The sequence below is a fragment of the Lathamus discolor genome, chromosome 20 (assembly GCF_037157495.1).
Source record: "Lathamus discolor isolate bLatDis1 chromosome 20, bLatDis1.hap1, whole genome shotgun sequence".
Lineage (NCBI taxonomy): Eukaryota > Metazoa > Chordata > Aves > Psittaciformes > Psittacidae > Lathamus > Lathamus discolor.
In genome coordinates this window covers 4,683,143-4,703,459 of record NC_088903.1, presented here as the reverse complement: position 1 = coordinate 4,703,459, position 20,317 = coordinate 4,683,143, and the positions used below count along the sequence as shown (strand labels likewise).

The 20,317-nt window shown below is 67.2% G+C and overlaps 2 protein-coding genes across 5 annotated transcripts; both read right to left on the bottom strand.

Annotated features, from left to right (window-relative positions):
- Nucleotides 1-81: 81 nt before the first annotated feature.
- Nucleotides 82-3,360, bottom strand: GHDC (GH3 domain containing). Its single transcript, XM_065699010.1, has 8 exons — nt 3,077-3,360; nt 2,864-2,994; nt 2,190-2,766; nt 1,830-2,013; nt 1,652-1,723; nt 1,392-1,525; nt 1,165-1,253; nt 82-1,041 (listed from the first exon to the last, which is right to left on the bottom strand). The coding sequence occupies exons 1-8, from the start codon at nt 3,285-3,287 to the stop codon at nt 841-843; spliced, it is 1,599 nt and encodes a 532-aa protein (XP_065555082.1). The 5' UTR covers nt 3,288-3,360; the 3' UTR covers nt 82-840.
- A 398-nt stretch (nt 3,361-3,758) lies between these two features.
- LOC136023869 (signal transducer and activator of transcription 5B) lies at nt 3,759-18,376 on the bottom strand. Of its 4 annotated transcripts, none has more exons than XM_065698822.1 (19): nt 18,269-18,376; nt 8,983-9,120; nt 8,721-8,877; nt 8,547-8,636; nt 8,259-8,433; nt 8,039-8,169; nt 7,812-7,963; nt 7,587-7,742; nt 7,300-7,479; nt 7,080-7,167; nt 6,837-6,959; nt 6,660-6,752; nt 6,333-6,539; nt 5,941-6,035; nt 5,743-5,873; nt 5,372-5,542; nt 5,125-5,176; nt 4,682-4,789; nt 3,759-4,613 (listed from the first exon to the last, which is right to left on the bottom strand). In XM_065698822.1, exons 2-19 carry the CDS (start codon nt 9,108-9,110, stop codon nt 4,487-4,489), a joined length of 2,364 nt encoding a protein of 787 aa, XP_065554894.1. In that variant the 5' UTR covers nt 9,111-9,120; nt 18,269-18,376; the 3' UTR covers nt 3,759-4,486. The 4 variants fall into 4 exon arrangements, with proteins under 4 accessions (XP_065554894.1, XP_065554897.1, XP_065554896.1 ...); XM_065698825.1 differs by having other exon boundaries at nt 5,387-5,542; XM_065698824.1 differs by lacking the exon at nt 18,269-18,376 and adding an exon at nt 15,565-15,809.
- Between the last annotated feature and the right edge of the window lie 1,941 nt (nt 18,377-20,317).

Sequence of the window (20,317 nt, the reverse complement as noted above, 5' to 3'; positions counted from 1 at the left end):
TTAAATATTCATGGCTGCCCCTTCCCCAGGACCCCCGAGGAAACAACAGCAACCTCTCAACCACCAGAGCAGAGTCAGGGCTGTTGTCAAGCAACCTCTTTAATGAGGATTAAAGAGCATAGTATAAAAAATCCAATCCCAGAGCGCTGCCCTTCAGTTGTTTCTCAGAGGTAATCCTCCTGCGTTTTGCCTCTGAGTTTTTAACCATTAAAAACAGCCCTTGCTGGAGCTTATTCTCCCCCAGACCGGCGGACGTGCACTGGAGGCCGGTGGAGGGGTTGCTCGGTGGCAGCCAGGACCTGCCACCACCCCACAGTGTCCCTGCCAGGGGTCAGAACGCCACAAGCCCAGGGGCTCAGCACAGGGATGAGCCCGAGGCCCTGCTGCTCCCAGGAGGTTTCCGCTGTCCTCCCTCGGGCTATGACAGTCACGGTGTCCCTCAGGAAAGGCGCAGGCACCCGCTCTGCTGCGGGTGCTGCCAAGGCACTGAGCAGAGCAGGGTGAGCAGTGGGCGCTGGCAGCAGGACGCAACTGCCCTGTGATGCTTACAAGCACCCGAGGCCCCAGCTTGTGCTCAACACAGCCCTGCGAAGGGTCAGCTCTGCCGGTGAATGCCTGGGGCTGGGCTGAGCTGTGCCGCACGTCCTGCTCCATCCCCGCAGGCAGCACCGACCTGGGTGCCCACCAGCACAGAGCAGGGGCACGGTCACATTTGCTGGCTCCATCTGCTCTGTTCAGCGAAACCCCCCGGGGCTGGGCACCCTCAGCACCGCTCCTCCCCGCAGGGTGCACGCACGGTGAACCCCAGGAGCGGGAGGGCTGCAGGACCCCCAGGCTGCCCTAGGAGATGACGGAGCTCTGGATGAGCTGCAGCAGCCGCTCCTCCCGCAGGACCCTGGGCATGGGGACGGGCTTGCCCAGAGCCTCCCGCAGCCGGGCAAAGGCCCCGGCGCCCACCATGTGCAGGCGCAGGGGCCCGATGCTGCCCTTGAAGCGGAAGGATTTATAGATGGGGAAATCCTCCTGGAGACACTGGTCCAGCTGCAGGAAGAGGAGAGGCTGCCTACGCTGCGCTGTCCCAGTGGGGCAGCGTCCCCCCTCACCGTGGGCTGGCAGGGTGCAGGCAGCAGGACCTGCCATGGGGCAGAGCCCGCATCCCCTCACCTTGTAGCGCTGCGCCTCTGACAGGTCCCGCAGGCCCCGCAGCTCCACAAACACCTCATAGTGGGGGGCACAGGCCCCCGAAGAGGCGCCTGCAGCACCACCACGGGCACGTTAAAGCCGCCGGCAGCCCCCAGCCCCGGTGGGCACAGGCAGCCCAGGGCTGGGCATGGAGCAGGGGGGCTGGCAGAGACCCGGGCAGCACCAGCTGCAGTTTTGGGGACACTCACCCAGCAGAGCACTCTCCACGCAGACGTAGTCGACCAGGCGAGCACCCGGCCACATGCCCACGGCACGGCACAGGCTCCGGCAGAACCGCTCCTCGGGGATGCTCTCACCCCGCACGCTCAGTGCCTGGCTCTCCCTGCAGCGCAGGGGACGGGGTGGGTGCTCCAGGCCAAGGGCAGCACAGGCACTGTCCCTCAAACCCTGCCTTGGCACAGGGCCCCACACACAACCCCCCAAGGTGAGGGGTTTGGGGTGTCCTCACCTGCGCACGGGCTCCACCACGGGACACTGCTTGTGGAAGCCGCTCACTCTCAGCACCTCCCCAGCACGGCACCTGCGTGGGGAGCCGGAGCGTGAGGGAGGCAGTGCCCAGTGCATGGGGCTGGGGTGCTCAGCACCCCCCCCCCCCCCCCCGGAGTCCCGCAGCACCGAGGGGGCACCTGTACTCTCCAGGCCGGGCTGTCAGGACCAGCCCGTACTCGCGTCCCTCCCAGAGCTCGCCCAGCAGCACCGTCTGCGGCTCCTCCTCGGCTGCGCAGGGCAGGAACTCGCAGAAAGCCCACTCAGGGCACAGCAGGAATCGCGGCGCTCGCTCCTCCGGCCACAGGTTCACACCCAGCAGCGCTGGGCACAGGGGCACGTGTCAGCGAGAGACCCCCTGCCCCTGCCCGTGCGGTCTCACCCCCGCCAAGGGGGAGCATCTCATCCGATGCCAAGGAGGGATGCGGCGCAGAGATGCACCCGCATCCCTGGGGCAGCGGTTCCCGGGGCACCCCGGGGCAGGCTGTGGGGACGCTCACCTCCTGCTGCGCGGTAGAAGGGGCAGTAGAAGGGCAGCCCCTCGCACTCGGCCTGCCGGAGGGCATCGCAGTAGAGCTGCTCCGTGCCTTGCGCCGTCCCCACCACCACCACCTCCAGCCGCGGCCACAGGCGCCGCACGATGCCCTCAAAGCCGCGGGCGCACTCAGCGCGCAGCTCGGCCGCCCGGGCAGCGTTGGGGGTCAGCAGCGCCTGCAGCTGCCCCCGCAGCCCCTCGGGCAGCCCGGGCTGTGGCCGCAGCGTGCCCAGCGCCAGGTCCTGCGCCAGCTCGGGCCAGGCGCAGCGCAGGGCCCCCAGCGCGTCCAGCAGCTCCGCGGGCAGCGCGGCCTCCAGCACCCGCAGCGCTCGCTGCTGCAGCGCGAACAGCAGCTGCACCCGCAGTGCTGCGGCCCGCGAGGGCACGGAGCTCGCCTCGGCCGGGGTGCAGTACAGCGAGGGCAGGGACCAGCCAGCGGGAGCACAGCGGTGATGGGGGGCCCAGGAGAGCAGCGCCGTGCCCCGGAGGGCCAGCGCCCGCGGGAAGGCGGCATGGAGGGTGTCCAGGTAGAGGAGGGACCCCTATGTGCGGAGGGGTGGGGGTCAAGCGGGATGGACCTGAGGGGTTCAGGCCCCATGGAGCCCCCTCTGCTCCCGTCCCTGCCCCATCACCCCGTACCTGCAGCAGGGGGTCGGTGCCCCAGCAGCAGCGGAGCAGCGCCCAGGGCCGCAGCGGCGGGACCTGCCCCCCCGGTGCCCCGTCAGCACAGCGCTGCCCCACGGGGTGACGCTCCCGGAAATGCTCCGACCCTGCCGGGAGAGCCCGGGGTGAGCGGGGACCCCCGGGACTCCCCCCACCAACCCGCCTCCCGCTCCGACGCCCGCCCCTCACCGCGGGCCGTGCCGGGGGGCAGCAGCCGCCGCAGCCGCCGCTCCTGGCTGAGCCGCACGTCGGTGCCCAGCAGCTCCAAGCGCCGCCGGTACCGGGCCCCGGCGCGGCGCAGCGCGGAACGGGACAGGCGGTGCCGCAGAGCGGGGACGGCGGCCACGACCGCGACAACGACCGTGACCGCGACGGCGGCCACGGCCACGGCCGGCAGCATCCCGGGGAGCGCCGCCGGCCCCAGCAGGGACCCGCGCACCGGGGCAGCCCCCGGGGCTATTCCGCCTCCGGCAGAAATGACGGCGAATGACGGCGACCGGCAGCTCCGCCCGCTTTTATTTTCGTTTTCTCCCTTCTGCAAAACACCCGCTGCGGCCCCGCCCGCCCCGGCGGTTAAATCGCGAGTCAAAACCGAGCGCAACCCCCCCCCCGGCAAGAGCCGGCGCCTTCCTTAGCTAAAATAGTGCAATTTGCCTGTTTTGCTTTGTTTTCTCCCCAGAAACACGGTCCCACCGCCGGGTCCCCAACCGCAGCTCCCCCCAGGACCTGCCCGGCTGCAGGGCCGGGACTGCACAGTACCTGGAACTCGGGGACCCCCTGCATCCCGGGCATGCAGCCGAGGGGCTCCTGCATCCCCCCCACCCATGGCAGGGCCCTGCCGCCTCCCCAAGACACACGTGAAAGGCAGAGCTTGTGTGTTACAAAAATATTCCGTGCTTTATTTTACTCTGTGGTAGAAAAATAACATGGGCAGGACCCCAGAGCTTCTCGGCCAGGTGAGGGGACGGGGGGGGGGGGGCAGAGGATTCCGCTCCCCCCACAGCGCCCGGCCGCTCTCGCTGGGTGCCCTCGCGCCCTGCACCGGCTCCACAGGGCGACACTGAGCTGGGAGCCAAAGGGGCCCCCATCCTTGGGGGACCAAAGGATGAGACAAGGTCCAGGAGGGGACCCCACCGCTGTGGAGCAGAGCACCAGCACGGGCCAGGGGGGATCCCCGGCCATCACCCCCCTGCCCCGTGCCGGAGCCCTGTGCACCCCCGGAACCCCCTGGGAATGGAGCCACGGGGTAGAACAAGAAGGCGACACATAACATTCTTAGTGACGACTGCGAAAGCAAACCTGAGGCCATTCTGCAGCCCCCTCCCCTCGCAGCCCCTCGGTGGGAAGCCGGGGGGGCTGTGGGGCCGGCGCCTGCAGAAGCGGAAAGCCGAAGCTGGGCCTCTTAAAAAGGAACATACAGGAAAACCATGCGACAAATCCGCTGCCGTTTATACAAGGGCTTAAACACCAAAGAGCCGGACGTCAGCCTGCATTTCGGGGCAGCACAGAGCAAATCTGCGGGGCAGGGCCCACCCGCCGCCCCCCCGGGCACAGAGACACGAACACAGCACAGTCCCCGAAGCGCCGGGCACCCGCCCGTCACGACTGGGCGTGCGGGATCCACTGACTGTCCATGGGGCGCCGCAGCAGCTCCTCCACGTGCCTCGCCACGTCCATGGTGTCCTCCAGGTCAAAGTCACCTTCAGGTTCCAGGACGGCATCGGGGCTGCGGGAGGCAGCGGGTGAGGAGGGGACCGGCTGAGGCGCGATGGGGACAGGGGACGTGGTACCTACTTCTGGGCGTACATGTTGTAATGGGGCTGGGAGCAGACGGCGGGCGAGGGAGCCTGGTCCATGTAGGTGGCCCCTCCAGGGGTAGAATCACCTGATGGGTTGACAAACCTGCAGGGATGGAGGCTCATGAGCACGGACACGGGACAGGCTCCCCCTCGGGGGATTCCCACCCCCTGCAACCAGCAGGCAGGGTGCAGGGAGGGGACCCAAACCCCACACCCACAGGCAGTTTCAACATGCAGGGTCCCCAGAGGACAGCATGGTGAGGGGGGACATCTGCCCTGCCATTGAACACACAGCCCTGCTGCAGCCGTGTGCCTCACCCCTATTGCCAGCTCAGCACCGACGTGGCCTAAGAGCAGAGGTGCCCTGGGCCGCCCCCCCCCCCATCACAAGCTAGAACCCATGGGACCACCCAGGGTCCGCCTTCAGGTCAGACTTACTCTGGCACCACTTGCTTGATCTGTGGCTTCACGTATCCATCCACGGCTTTAGCTGGAGGAAAGGAGGCAGCACTCAGGCCCCGAGGTGCCGGTGCGTGCCACAAGCCTGCAGTGGGGCTGGGGGCTCATGCTACAGAACCCCTGCAGGGCCGGATGAGGCACCGGGGCAGAGCGATGCTGGGAGCCCCGGCTCAGCCCAGGCGGGTGCACGGAGAAGGACACACATGGAGGAAAGGGGCAGCGCTACCTGGCGTGGACTCACAGAGAACCGGCGTGTAGTACTTGGAGAACACCTCGTCCTTGGGCCGGTCAGGGAACACGTAGATGAGGTAACTGAGGTCTCCGAGGCGGTCGGCCAGGGAGCGGATGGAGAAATCCCTGGTGGTGAAAGGCATCAGGTTCCAGAACATCCTCTCAGCTGGAAGACAAGAAGCGAGGACCGTGGTGACGCCCAGAGCTGGCGGACACAGGCTGCGAGCCCACGCTGACCATCGGACGGCATCTCCAGCGCCGCATCCCTCCCCTGGCAGCCGAGACAGGAGGTGCTGGAGCAGCAGCCCCAGCCCCAGTTGAGGGCCAGGTTGGGTCCAGCGGGGCCGGCGCCCGGCGCGCACTCACAGGAGTCGAACTTCCAGGCGATGGTGATGCCGCCGATCTCGGAGTCACTGAACCGCAGCAGGAAGGTCCCGTCGGGCTTGTTGATGAGCAGGTCGTGCGCCTGCTGCTTGTTGACGAAGCCCAGGATGGCCCTAGGCAGAGCGAGGGCGTCAGGGCCGGGACTCGGAGCCGGGCACCATGGCGCAGGGCAGCTCTTACCCGTCATTCCAGTGCGGCTTCAGGTGCTTCTTCAGCACTTCCATGACCCCGTCAAACCACTGCCAGAAGGTGTAATTCCTCCCGGGCAGGTTTTCCTGTGGAGATTCCCACAAAATGAGCAAGTCCTTCAGCCTTGCGGCTGCTGTTAAATAACACAAGCAGTGGAGACTCAGGGACACCAAACCAGCCCTGGGGAGCACCAGCAATGCCTCCCCGAGGAGGCAGAGCCCGTATGCAGGACCTACAGCACCCAAAGAGGAAGGTGATACCTTCCCATCTAATGTTTGCATCCCTCCAGATGCAAGAAACGGGTCCTTGGGAGGGCCACGCTCCATCCAGCACCCCTGTGCCCCTCTGTGCAGCTCACCCAGCGCAGAGCCCAGGCTGCTCACCCGGTTGAACTGGGACCAGGACACCGTGGTGCTGCTGTAGTCCTCCAGGTGGGAGCTGCTGCTGTTGAAGAGCTTCTGCGCCAGGAACACCAAGTTCTCCTTGGTCAGCCCACGGCTGCTCTGCACCTCTGCCTTGAACTTCATGTTGAGCGCCTCGCACAGCTGCGGCCACTGCACCTTGTCGGGCACTGCAAAGGGCACGCGGCCCTGGGGACACAGAGCAGGGTGAGCGCCGAGCTCTGCCTCCAGGCACGACCCACTGGGACACTGAGCTCAGGCCCCCCCAGCATGGACGGGGCCTGTCCTGTCCCCCTCCATGGCACTCACGGGCTCAGCAAAGGCATTGTCCCAGAGCACGGTGGCTGTGGCGTTGTTGTCCTGGCTCCCGTGCACGATCACCACCACGGGCAGGGACAGCGTCTGCAGGGAGGAAGGAGACCAGGATGGGCTGTGGGGCACTGCAAGAGCATCGCCCTGCAGAGGGGACCCGGCCGGTGGCTTTACCTTCACCTGGAACACCAGCTCGTTGCCACCAACGCTGAACTGCGACTCGAAGAGGATGGTGAACTTCTCCTCCGTCACCGACTCAGCCCCGCGGCGATCCGAGCGCTTGATCCGCTTCAGGGACTGCAGGGACACAAGGGGTGAGCACAGGGGATAAACGGGGACGGGGAGGGACACCGGGGTGAGCACAGCGGGGGTACAGCACAGACGGGGACACAGGAGGGGGGGACCAGCAGCGCTCACCATGTTGCGGAAGTGGGCGCTGAGCGTCCCCGTGGCCTGGTGATACTCCATCACACAGCAGTTGTTGAGGATCTCCCCACTGCTCTCACTGACACAGGGACACACAGGATAAGGGGGATCACCAGGGCTGGGAGCGGGGTGCAGTCCCCCCATGTGCCCCCAGCTTCTTGCTGCCTGCATCCTTGTCTCCCCCCAGCACATCCCCTGCCCCCGGCGTTACTTGTGGGTGCTCTCGTTCTTCAGCAGGGCCTTGGCTTGCTGCTCGCTGATGATGGTGGCCTTCACCTGGGGGGGGTTCATGTGCACGTTCAGCTTTCCCCCCACCAGGAGCCGCACGGTGGCTGCGAACTTGGTCTGTGTCTTCAGCACCTGGGGGGGCTGCTTCTCGATGATGAAGGTGCTGGGGGCAGAGAGGGATACAGGGGAATAAGGAGGATAAGGGGATGGGGGTGCTGGCAGAGCGGACCCGAACCAGCCCCCCCCACTCCCCCAGGCACTCGCCGCTACCTGGTCACCAGCGCGGAGATGATGTCGGTGATGGTGCCGTTCAGCTCTGACAGCATCTCCTCCACCGGGCCCGGGATCGGCAGCTGCTGGCACAAGTGCTCAGCGCGGCGAATCTGCTGCCGGTTCTGCCAGATGATCTCTGCCAGCTTCTCGCACCTGAGGACAGCGGGGGCTCAGCACCGCGCCGCGGCTCCGCACCGCGCCCCATCCCGTGCCGGCACCCACCAGGTCTGCAGCACGTCCAGGGTGCCCTCGGGGGGGCCCCCGTTCCCTGCCAGCTGCTGCCGACGCTTCCACTGGATGAGTTCATCATCCAGGATGGTCATTTGCTGCTTGCGCAGCAGCTGCAGCGTCTTCTGGTGCTTCTCAGCCAGCTCCTGCGGGGCAGGAGGGTGTCAGGGGCCGTGGGGACGGTGCCACGGGCAGCGCAGTGCAGGGCCGGCGGCACTCACCACGCGGTACTGCTGTAGTGTCTGTGCCTCCCGGTGCAGCCAGGCCTCCAGCGATGCCTTCTTCTGCTGCAGCGTTGTCTCCCGTGACAGGCGCTCCTGGGGACCCAGCTGGGAAAGCTGGGAGAACTGGGCTGGGGGACAGGGCACGGCGTTAGGGATGGTGCCACCAGCACCCCGGCCCCATCATCCCCCTTCAGCCCATCATCCCTCCATCACCCACCTTGGAGACGCATGTTCTCCTGGTACTGGATGATGAAGTACTCCTGTGTCTGCTGCAGCTTCTTGAGCTCGTTCTCAGAGTCCTGCGTGATGAGCCGCAGCTCCTCGAAGGTCTGGTTGATCTGCAGGTGCTTCTGGGACATGGCATCCACCAAGGAGCCGGCCGGTGAGGGGCTCTGCAACAGGGAGCACTCAGCAGGGCCAGGGGACCCACAGCATCCCCAGCCTCAGCGCTGCTCCCATCACCCCGGTGCTGGAGCCCCCCGGGACCCCCTATGGCCTCACTCACATTGTTCGCCTCCCGCACCAGCCGCTGCTCGTGGTAGAGGATGTGCCGGATGCACCGCACCAGCTCCATGGGGCACCGGTCGTACGTGTTCTGCAGGGAGAGCACAAGCCTGAGCCAGGCACGGGGCAGGGGCACCCCCAGCCCCACAGCCCCTGCTTGCAGCACCCCATTCACCTGCAGCTGCGTGGCGTAGTGCCCCAGCTTGATCTTGAGCAGGAAGCCATCCTCACCCACTTGGTGGTCTGCCTTCTTCTGCAGCTCCTGGATCAGCCCCTCCAGCAGCTGCGTCGCCTTCACGTTCTCCTGGGGGTTGTCGAGGTCGATGGAGTCCCTGCGCCCACAGAGCAGAGCGGTGGCATCAGGGGCAGCCCAAAGCGGGGCACCCCAGAGGTGGGGGCTGCCGAGCCCAGCACCCCGCAGGGACCCGCTGACCTACCACGCCTGGCTCTCGATCCACTGCGACAGGTAGTGCCGCACCTCGATAGGAAAGTGCTGCCCGTAGAGCGCCTGCATCTGCCGCAGGGCTTCGCCCTGGAGCTGCTGCGCCTGGATCCACACGGCCATGGCTCAGCACCTGCGGGAGACGGGCCCGTCACGGCACCGTTGGTGGGGGGGGGGGGGGGTCCGGTCCTGCCCGCCCTCAAAAGCCCTCCCAAAGCTCTTGGCAGGTTCCTCCAGGTTCTCCGGTGCTGCTGGAGCCGCTTCCAGTGGCCAAAGGAAGGGGTGTGCAGGGATGCGGCACCCCTGCTCTGAGCCACCCCCCCCTCCCTCTTCCAGGAAGAGTCCTGGGGGGGGCCATGGCCAGGAGCGTGCCTCGGCGCTGCCTCTCCACATGGTAATCATTTCCTCTCGCCGTGGGATCGCAGCCATCGCTGGCCACGAGAATGAGGAAACGGGGCCGGGAGGAGGGCTGAGGGACCCAGAGTGATGCGGAGCAGGGCCCCCCCGCGCTCACCCGGCTCCTGCCCGCACCCTGGCACTGCCGGCAGCGGACGGGCAGGAGCAGACCCGGCCCCAAAGGTTCATGTGGCACCACGGCGGGTCCCCGGTCCCACTGCCCCCTGCACCAGTGCCACGGGGGAGATGCTGCTCAGAGCACTGCTTCCCCAAGCAAGCGCTGGGGTGGTGCTGGCTCCGTGCAGAAGCACTGGCAGATCCCCCACTCCATGCGGATCCGGTCCCTGGCTCACATGGAGCAAGCAGGGAGAGGGGACAGCCATGGAGGGCACCTATGGAAAGCTGGAGCATCCCCGGCTGCTGTTGTATCTCCAGCTTGGTGGTGCCTGGACAACGACCTGGTGGCTGCTCTGAGGGTGATGCGATGTGGAGGGATCAGGGAGGGCCTGGGGGGCTCACAGCCCCTCACACTGAGGATGTAGCAATGAACAACGGTTCATGACACCCAAACCACCCGGGATTTAATACCAGGTAGAGGCGCCGGGCTGTGTCCCAGTGGGACCCAGTGACTGCACTGGCCAGGGACAAGCAGGGACTGTGGCAGGGGCACACTGCAGGGGATGGCAGCAGCGAGTCCAAGCAGAGCAGCCACGGGCAGAGCCCCTGAGCCCTGCGCAGGAAGAGGAACAGTAACCGAGAGTTGGCTAAAAATGAATTTTTCCCCTATAAAAAGGCAGGAACATTTCCACATTCCCAGAAATCGCCAAGTTGGAAATCCTGCTGGCGAGGAGGCGCTTGGGGAGGCATAAAAATGCAGGGAAGGAGGGAAGCGAAGGCAGGATGGCCGGCAAGGGGTGCTGCTGGCAGTTAGAAGCTGCAGATGCTCATAAGGGGCATTGGTAAGAACCTGCCCCAGCAGAGCTGAGCAGAATGGCCACAACCACCACGCCACCAACGACCAAAGTCCCCGGCACGGCAGGGCCATCACAAGGACACAGCAAACAAGCGCTGCCCGGAGAAAATGGTGATCGCTTCCCATCTCGCAGTGACAACACACTTCCCATTCCACTCCAGCGGGTTGTTAAGCAACGAGTCTGAGGCTGCTGCCACAGCGAGCGGCAGACACCGCGCTCCGCTGGGGCCGGCCGGGGAGCCGGAGCGCAGGCACTGCTGCCAGGGAACCTGGTGGAAGGCGAGGCAGCATCATGCAGCCTTCACCGGGCACACGCAGCACCCCGGCACCGATGGGCAGTGCTGCTGCAGCGTCACACGTTACCCTGGGTCAGCCACACTGCAGCCGCCGGCCACAGGCGCGCTCAAACGACTGCAAGAGACAGATAATTGCAGTGGTTTAAGCTACTTTGCATTTACTTGCTGGCAGTGAGCTATAACCCACCCATTACTGCAGCTCGGTTAACCAGCGGCAACTCAACAAGCCACAGCAACGCGCTCACCGGTGACTTATCGCCTGCGGAGGGGCACACGCGGCACGTCCCGGCCGTGGCAGCGCCTGTGCCATGACAAAGGGAGGGAAATGCCTCACAGGGCGAGGCTGGCAGCAGCTCCTTCCACGTGCCGTCGGCACGGCAGAGCCTGAGCACTGGCAGCGCCTGCCCAGGGCCGGTGCACGCTCACTGCATTCACTGCAGGATGCTCACTGTGCTCACTGCGGGACGCTCACTGCATGCACTGTGGGATGCTCGCTGCATGCACTGGCCGATGCTCACTGCATTCACTGCGGGATGCTCACTGCATGCACTGGCCAATGCTCACTGCATGCACAGCAGGATGCTCACTGCATTCATTGCAGGATGCTCACTGTTTTCACTGCAGGATGCTCACTGTTTTCACTGCGGGATGCTCACTGCATGCACTGGGGGACGCTCACCGCATGCACTGGGGGACGCTCACCGCATGCACTTGGGATGCTCACAGCACGCAGCCACTCGGGACCTCGCCATGGGCAGGACACCCTGGCACTGGCATGGCCAGGCCGGGGCTGAGAGCCAGGCAAAGCCCCAGTGGTGCCACAGCAAAGGGTCCCATCCGTCACCTCCCTGCTCCCGCACTCCTGCCCCCGCAGTGCCCATTGCCCGGTGCTCTCCCTGCCCCGGGCTCTGCAGAGCCGTGCCCCCGGGGCCCGGTGCTTTGCGCGGTGCCGGTACCGGGCCGCAGCCGCCCCGCGGCCGCCGCAGTCACCGCTCAGACACGTGGTTTCTCGGCACGGCCGGGAGTCCGCGATCGCTTCCAGGTCAGAGCTGGCCCCGCTCGCAGCGGCAGGGCCGGACCCAGCGCGCCCCATGGCTGGAGCTATGGGGGGGGCTCTGCTCCTGTGTTTCCCGTCCCGTCCCCCCCCCCCGCAGCCCCGGTGGGAGGGCATCCTGTGCCCCACAGGAAAGGCAGCCCCAAGCAGGATCCAGCCCCAGCTGGGCCCCAGCAATGGCAGTGCTGGCACCCACAGAAGGACTCCGCTTCCCCCAACACAGACACCCATCCCCTGCCCCATATCAGCCCATCCCGGGGGACCCGCTGGAGCTCACAAGCAGCCCAATGCCCCCCTTAACTGGATCCCACCGGGGGTCCCCCCATTCAGCCCCCCTGACACGTGGCCTGCCCGCTGCAAGCAGCGAGTGCCTCTGCACCACGTCCTGCCCTGCAGCGGGGGGCACAGGGGGGCCCCCACTCACCCAATGAGCCCCAAAGCGCCAGGGCTGCCCCAGCCAGAGCTCCCCCATGCACAGGAGCCCCGGGGCTCGGCACGGTCCAGCTCCTCCGGGGCACAGGAACCACAGCCCCAGCTTGGCTCCAACCGCACTCACCGGGGGTCACGCACGGCTCTGCCCCATGCACCGCTGCGGCCCCCCAGCCCCACGGCGGCTCCGGGCAGGCGCTGCCGGGCTCCGGGGTGGCCGTTTCGCCGGCTCTGTGCTACAGGAAGGAGAGGAGAGCAGCTATTTCCTTCCAACATGTCAGCTGCCTGCGCAGGGCAGCCAGCCCCGGGCTGCTGGCAGCTTCCTCCAGCACCGAGCAGCAGAGCTGGACCCGGTCCATGCTCATCCCTGGAGCCAGGCGCAGCCACAGCGGGTGGGATGGAACCCCAGGGTCCGCGGCAGGAGCTCAGCACAGGGGGGAGATGGGATGGACCCAACGGCACCACACGGCACCAGGAGCACCGCAGAGCAGCCCCAGGCCCCCCCCCCCCCCCCCCCCCCCCCCGCGGGCAGCACTGGTGAAGGGGCTGCAGTGCTGGGAGAGGGGCAGCTCGCCCGGCTTGTGCCTGCCTGCTGTTTGCAGCCTTGGGATGGGGGGCAGCAGCGAGGGAGGGGAGCTCCTGCTGCCAGCGCCGTGCTTTGATGGGTTTTGTGTGGCCTCCGCACCAGAGCAGCGGCTTCTGCCCAGCAGCATCGGGGAGGGGGCAACCAACAGCCCCCGGCCCCCACTGGAAACCACCACGAGCACTGCGAGGGGCCCACGGCTGGTTCTGAAGCACAGCGTGAGGGCTGGGAGCAGGGGCAATGGGCGCTGCTGCGGGGGGGGCAGAGCTGGGGCCGGCAGTGCCAGGAGCGTCCGGGGAGCCACAAATGGGGAACTTGCGCCATGAGAGGAACAGGGAAACCCCACACAGAGCCCGATGCTGCCTGGGAGAAACCAGCCCCACACGCAGGTGGAGATGCCGTGAGGCCGGGGCTGAACCTGCCCCCTGGCATTTGCTGCCCTTGGGAAAGGGTTTCCTCCTCTCTTCGGGTTTTTCCTTCCCACCAGAGGCCCAGAAACGCGTCAAAACCAAACCACCAAAACACCCGGTGAAATCCCAGCGAAATCCCTCAAATCCAGGGGCTGGGACCATGGGAGGAAGTCACCCCGGGGCAGCGAGAGCCACCCTGGGGCAGCCGAGGCCAGGTACAGGCACTGCCCTGGTGCTGGTGAGAGCCCCTCAGTGGCAAGCACCAGCAGGACCCAGGTCCTGCAGCAGAGCAGGGGCCGTGGCACCCCCCCACCGAGTGACCCTGTCCCTCGGGGTTACCCCATGGCACCGCGCACCCATTCCCGACTGTGCCAGATCCCGGATAGAAACAGCAGGAGCCTGCCTGGGCACGGCCGGAGCAGGGAGCATGGTGCTGGCGTAGGCTCCAGTGGCAGGACAACAGCAGTGCTGAGCACCCAGCCAGCACCCATGGGCATGAGTCCAGCGTGGGTCCCACAGGATACCCACCATGGGGAGCCCCATCCCTGCCAGCACTGGTGCCATCCCCACCAAGCCCACAGCCAGGATTAGGGAGGTCTGGGCATGGCACTGCCCACCCACAGCATCCCGGCTCCGTGGGGACACAGCCTCCATGTGCCAGGGCACTTGATGAAGGAATTTTACCTCCCCCGTAACCCTCACACCGCTGCAGAAGCAGGGAAGGTCCAACCCCAGTCTCCATCCTCCATCCCAGGAGCAAAGAACCCCACAGGCAGCCCTGAGGAAAGGCAGGGAGCTGATGGGCTCCCAGTGACCCTCCCCAGTGATGGGGCACAGCTTCAAGCATACGAATGGGACAGGGAGATCTAGGACAAGGGAGAAGCCCCTGCACCTTGTTCATCCTTCCAGCAAGCCAGCCACCCCCTGGAGAGCCTGCAGACACTGAACATGGCCCCAGCACCGAGCCTGCCTCCAGCACAGCCCTGGGCTCACCACTAATCCCTGCTCAGACCAGCAGCGGCGCAGGAAGGATGGGTTGGTTGGAAGGACCTGAGGATTAAGCTCATTTCAGCATCGAATTAGTCCTGACAGGGGTCTGGAGACACAATTTCATTTTCTCTGGCACGCTCCAGGGAGCACACACAATCCCACTAATCCAGCTGCTGGCCAGGGTGGATTTGCAGAGCAGGACCAGTGTGGGCAGCACAGGCACCAACGGCACTGCTCCGGCCGCATCCATCCCCTCCGGCCACTGCACATTGGTGCTCTCTGCGGGTTAGGATGTGCAGGAGCCACTCTCACCCCTGGCATGGGCATCCCATGGGACAGCAGGCAGTCCATGGCACAGGCATCCTATAGGACAGCAGGCACACCATGGCACGGGCATCCATGGAACAGCAGGCGTGCCATGGCATGGACATCCTATGGGACAGCAGGCACACCATGGCACGGGCATCCAGGGACAGGCAGAGGGACACCACTGACAGCACCCACTGCCCAACCACTCTGCCTGGGGAGGAGGCACCAATCACGCTGCAAGCCCATGCAGGGTACACACAAACCCTCACACCCTCATGTTTGGCAGGGCAGGGCCCAGGCCAAGTGCTGTCAGGCACCATGAGGACAGACAGGACCCCCCGAGCAGCCCCTGCATCCCCTCAGCCCCTCCAGGCTATTCACAGCCACTGGCTGCAGGGGTCTGTGCTGCAGTAGCTCCGTGCACGGGTCAGCAGAGCAGAAGGGAGGGAGGGAGGGTAAAGCCTTGCCTCCAGAACAGGGGCATGCAGACCTGCCGGGACGCCGGCGGGAGGGAGGACTGGTCAGAATGGGAATAAAAACTGAAAACACCAATGATTTCTGCAGAAAAACCTCATTCAGAGCAGGTAAATCCCAGCCAGACCTGGCCAGGCTCACACACAGCGTCCATCCCTAACGGACACAGCACATCCAGGCGGGAGAGCTGGGCTTTGGCTTTCCCAGCGCAGGATGCGCTCCGCAGGCCCAGCAGCCGCTGGCAGTGCCGGGGCAGGGCAGAGCCCCCGGTCCCGTCTGCACCACGAGCACACCCCCCCCCCCCCCCCGAGCGCTCGCAAAGGCTCTGGTCAGCGCTGGGGTCACACATGGAGCGTGCCGGACCGCGGCGGCCGTGCCAGCCCCAGCGCCAGCGCCGCGCGTTAGCACCGAACAGGGCAGCGATCGGTTTACAGCTGCTCCGAGGGGCTCAGATGCCGCCAGCCGGAGCCGCCTGCTCTGCCGAGAGCTCTGCAGGCAGCCAGGGACCAGGCACCGTGTGCCCAGTGCCGCGGGGCAGCTCCGAGCGCTGCCCCAGCCCCTGCCTTTCCCCCCGTCCCCTCCCCGCGCTCTGAAGCAGCGTTTCTCTCCCCTGCCAACACAAAGACGTGAAGTTGCAGCGAAAACGGAGATTGCAAAACTCACCGGGGACTGCGCGAACAGGGAGCGCGTCGTGCCCATGGCACGGCTCGGTTATAGCCCCACGGCCGCCCGGCAGCGCATGGCCGGCACCGGGGGGAGCACAGCGCACGGAGCGCTCCCACCTGCGAGTCGCGGCCCCTGCGGTGCAGGCAGATGGGTGGATTCTGCTTTATCAGCAAGGCAGCTCAGCCCTATCGCCAGGAAGCCGAGCTCTCGCATGTGCCTCCCCCTCGACATTTCCCAATGCGGCGGGAGAAGCGGCTCGCAGCAGCAGCCTACCTTTTATCAGCCAGCAGATGTTGCTAGAACTGTTGCTGCATGTACCACGCAGGCATGCCCAGCACCACTTGGATCCCTGCGCCGGCCACATGGTGCCAGGGTAAACACCCCCGCCCCCTTCCTCCCGGGATCAAAACACTTGGGGGTTGCAAAATAGACACCCCATGAAAGGAAAGGCATGCCACAGAAACAGTACAGCTGTCGAGGCGACTTCTCCCGAGCATGCCGGAGCCCCCGAGCCAGCAGCCGGAGCTGCCTGCGCCTCCACAGAGCTGAATCCTGACCCAGCGAGGTGGGGACTGGTGACCCCCCCCCCCTCCTCTGCCCCGCAGCCACTGCGGTGCTTTCGGCCCCGTAATGTGGAGGCTGCTTCGAGGGCAGCACGGGCATGCAGGGGATGGGGATGGGGGGGAGGTCCTGCTTGACCCCGGGGCTGCCCTGATGCCCATGGGGCGCAGCCTGACTTACAGTAATTCCTCACAAAGCAGCAAGTCATTTCCCAGCTGATGGGGCCACTTCACTGTACTCAGCACAGCGCAGTCACCACTCGCTGCCCACGCCGTGGAGGAGTACAGGGAGCAGGGATTTTTCGCACGCAGAGTATCTGGGTTTTGCTATCACTCGAGAGAGAGCTGGGAAACCCCACGGTGAGGACCTCACAGCCCCGCTGGAGTCAGCACTTCCCCTGCAGTGAAGGGGAAGGGCCCGCCAGGGCCTCCATGCAACCCTGTGCCGAGCATCCCCAGCTGCAGCTCCCTGTCCCCAGCACCAGCATCCCTCATCCTACCCTGAAGCATCAGCCCCGGGACAAGGCCGGCACACGGAAGCCAGCGGGGCGGCTCTAGTGACAGATGCCAAGGGAGGACACCAGAGGGGTGACAGCCGCCCGTCACGCCCCGTTCCCAGCCCTGCTCTCCCGTGTCCCCAGGCATGGGCTGTTGGCATCTCTCAACCTGCGCCAGAGCTCCTCCTCCATGGGCCTGCTCACGCAGCACAGCACGGCATGGCCCTCCCGGCCCCATGGCAAGCCACGCTCTCCAGGGATAGTTATAGAACCAAAACCCGGGGAGACGGCCTCCATCCTCATATCCAGCACCTCAAGGACCCATGTCAGGACAGGCTTCGGGCACACCAGGACTTGCTGCAGCCACCAGCAGGCAGGTGACCCCAACACCCCCAGCGCCTCCCCCTTGCACAGAGCCACATGGACAGGGCAGCACCAGGCAAAGCTCCGGCATGGGACCACTGCGCTGGCACAAACCCACCGAGGCAGTGCCCAACCTCAGCTCAGAAGAGAGCCCCTCAGCAGCCACCGGCCCTCCCGGCCACAGAGCCTTCCTCCCAAAGGGCATGAAGAGAAGAGGGGGCAAAGCTCCTGCAGTGCAGGCCTGGTTCCTTGTGCCCACGGAGGTGGCCGGGCTCTGCAGACCACCCCGTGGCGCACACAACGGCCGCCTCCAGGGATGCGGATGGCTGTGATGCCGTTGGGAAGGCCAGGCTGGCCGCAGGCAGCATGAGCCAGGAGCCCCGTGCTGCAGCAAGGTGTGCGGGGACTTTGTGTGCACTGTCCCTGCCATGAGCGGTGCTGTGCCCTGCGGGATGCGCCCCAGACCCTGCGAACAAGTCACTTGTTGTCACCGCCTGTCCCCCGCAGAGCCAGGCGGCTGCCAGCGCCCACATCCCGGTGCCCACACGAACCGGGCGCGGGGGTCCCGCAGCCGCCGCGGTGCGGAGCTGCCGGGATCCCGGCCTGGTGCGAGCCCAGCGCTGGGCACGGAGCCCTGACAGCTCCCAATCCACCGGGACAGGTGGCCCCGGCCCCACCGGCCCCAGGCCCGGCCCGCGCTGGGTGAAAGGCCACCGGGCGCCGCCGTCCCCGCGGTGTCACCGCTCCCGGCAACGTTTTCCACCCGTCCCCGGCTCTGCCCCGCGGCGCGGAGCCGCGCAGCGTCCCCCGGCCGGCACGGGGGACCCCGCTCCCCGCCTGCGGGACCCCCCCCCCCCGCGGCCGCCGCTCCGGCAGGGCCCGGCCCGGGGCAGCGGGAACCGGCCCCGCTCCGCCGCTGCGACGAGCGCCCGGCCCCGGGATGCGCCGCGGCCCGCGCAAAGTCCGCGCTTCCCCCCGGGGAGCAGCGGGGCGGCCCCGCGGCCCTGCCCGCACCTGCGCGGCCCCCCCCCCCCCCCCCCGCCCGCAGCCAGGCCGCGGCCCGGCCCCGCCACCGCAGCGCCCCGCGGCCGGGCGGGGTTACCCCAAGTATTTACCGACGGACGGGGGCAGGAGGCGGGGGGCGAGCACCGAGCCCCGCGCCCCGGCCGCCCCCCCCGCAGGTGCCCCCGACCCGGCCCCGCCGCCGCCCCCCGCCCGGCAGCTGAAAGCGAAACCAGCCCCGGGGCCGGACCCTGTCCGGGGCCCTGCTCCCGTCCCTACCTGCGGCCGCGGCGGCGGCTGCGGCTCCGGCTCCGCTGCTCCGGCGGCTCTCGGCTCCGCCGCCGCTCTGCCCCCTCCGGCCGCCGCCGCCGCCGCCGCCTGCGCCGCCCCCCCCCCCCCCCCGCCACCGCCCGCCCCGGCCCGGCCCGCACGGCACCGCCCCCCCCCCCCCCCGCGGCACCGCCCCGCTCCCACCCCCGGCACCGGGTAACGGCACCGGGCAGCGGGCAGCGGGCACGGGCAGCGCCCCGAGCAGCCGCGGGCTTCAGCGGCGGCCACGGCAGGGCACAAACCGGCACCGGAGCCTGGCACCGGGTACCGGCAAAGGCCAAACCGGGACCGGGCAGTGGCAGGAGCCAGCACCGGCACCAGGCACAGATGGGAGCCCCGACGGGCACCCGCAGCCCCGTCTGAACCCTCCGGGTCTCTGCCCGTCTCCCCCTCACCGCCATCCCTGCCCACGGGACGGGCTCTTCCCCCGCTGCCACCGCTTCCCCCGGCAGCCGCGGGTGCCTGTTGCCCCCATCGGTACTGCTCAGCGGTTTCTCCGTGCCTGCAGGCCTCGGCTCCCGCTCGCCGGAGCCGCGCAGAGCAGCAGGGGCTCCTGCGCCCCGGTTTTCCGTGTGGGCCCCGACGGGATTCGCAGGGGAGTACGGGGAGGGAAGGGCTCTCCCGTCCAGCCGAGCGCAGGATGGGGCAACGCGGGGGTCTGGGGACCGCTGCAGGACATGGGCACACGGCAGGGGCCGTGTGGGGCAGCCCTGGGCTCCCGCATGAGCCCGGTCTGGGTTCCTGGGCCCCGGTGTCCTCTCCCCCTTGCAGGCACCGGGCTGAGGGTGTGAGGCCGGGAGCGGTGGGGTCCCAGCGCTGCCGCAGCCCCGGGCACCAACGGGGCAGGGATACCAGGAGCAAAGGCAGGGAAATGGGCACCAGTGCATCCCCGTCTGCCCCATCCCCTGCAAGCTGCAAGGAGACCCACGGCACCCCCTGCTCCTCTGGGCTCCCCCAGACACGAAAAGGCGGCAGCAGCCACAAGGAAACCACCTCGAGGGGGTCTCTTCAGCTCCCACCAGCACCCACAGCCAGGCCATGGGGCACCCCAGCACGGGGCACCCGGGGCAGGGTGGCTGCTGCGGGGCGGCCGGGCAGGAAGCAATACTGGGTGTGCTCATCTCTGCTCGAGCGCTCTCAGCAGCCGCATGGGATCTCCTGGGCTTTCGCTTTCGGTACCGGTTATTCTGTGGCCTGAAAAGGCTCCAGAGGGAAATTCAGGGGGTTGGGAGGAGTGGGGTGGCCCCTGCCCAGGGCTGGGAATGCCCAGCGCCAGCCCCGGGCAGCCAGGAGGGTCGGGCTCGGCTCTCCTTGCTCCAGTGCCAGTGCTGGGACAGGATCGGTCTTGGGACAGTTGATGCGGCAGCGATTGCAAATCCCTGTGCAGCTCTGGATGAGCACAGTCCCGAGGTCCCACCTCTCTGTTTCTGTTTCCTATTGCTCTTGTATTAGAGTCCTCCTTGCTTCAGGAGCGTGCAGCAGCCACGGGCTGAGCCTGGGGCACAGCTCCGTGAGCCCCGAAAGCCGCAGCAGGAGCGAGGCAGGATGCTGAGGGACCCTTGTCCATTCGGCAAAGCCACAGCCTGGCCATGGTGCCACGGCCTTGGGGGCTCTGACACCTCCAAACCGCCCTTCTGCAGCCCAGCTCCTCGCTGCCTGCCCAGCTCCACGGCCCATGAGATAAGGATCTGTGGGCTGGGCAGGCACCACCCCGGCACCTGCTCCCATGCAAATGCCAGCCACAAACCGGTGCTTTTCAGTTCACCTCCTCCCGGCAGCGCTCGCAGTGCCAGAGCAGCCGGGACCAACGGGATGACCCAGGGGGATGAGTGGCTCCAGCCCGAGGTGCTCCATCTCCCCTCAGGTGCTTCGCTGCCTGCGCTCCTGCTCTCGGGAGGCATCGCATGCACACGGGGCTGACACATCCCTGGGCAGCCACTCCCAGTGGAGTGCTGGCTGCTGTTCCCAGTGCTCCTGCGGTGCTCCAGGCCTCGTGGG

What these genes read in the sequence shown, in the direction of transcription:
- GHDC (XM_065699010.1), bottom strand. Translation starts at nt 3,287, where the DNA reads ATGCTGCCGGCCGTGGCCGTGGCCGCCGTCGCGGTCACGGTCGTTGTC. An exon ending in GCCCGGCCTGGAGAGTACAG is followed by an intron (nt 1,724 to 1,829) that starts GTGCCCCCTCGG and finishes CTCCCCACGCAG; the next exon opens with GTGCCGTGCTGGGGAGGTGC. An exon ending in CAGAGGCGCAGCGCTACAAG is followed by an intron (nt 1,042 to 1,164) that starts GTGAGGGGATGC and finishes CTCTTCCTGCAG; the next exon opens with CTGGACCAGTGTCTCCAGGA.
- LOC136023869 (XM_065698822.1), bottom strand. Translation starts at nt 9,110, where the DNA reads ATGGCCGTGTGGATCCAGGCGCAGCAGCTCCAGGGCGAAGCCCTGCGG. An exon ending in TCTCTGTGAGTCCACGCCAG is followed by an intron (nt 5,177 to 5,371) that starts GTAGCGCTGCCC and finishes CCTTTCCTCCAG; the next exon opens with CTAAAGCCGTGGATGGATAC. An exon ending in ATCAAGCAAGTGGTGCCAGA is followed by an intron (nt 4,790 to 5,124) that starts GTAAGTCTGACC and finishes CCATCCCTGCAG; the next exon opens with GTTTGTCAACCCATCAGGTG.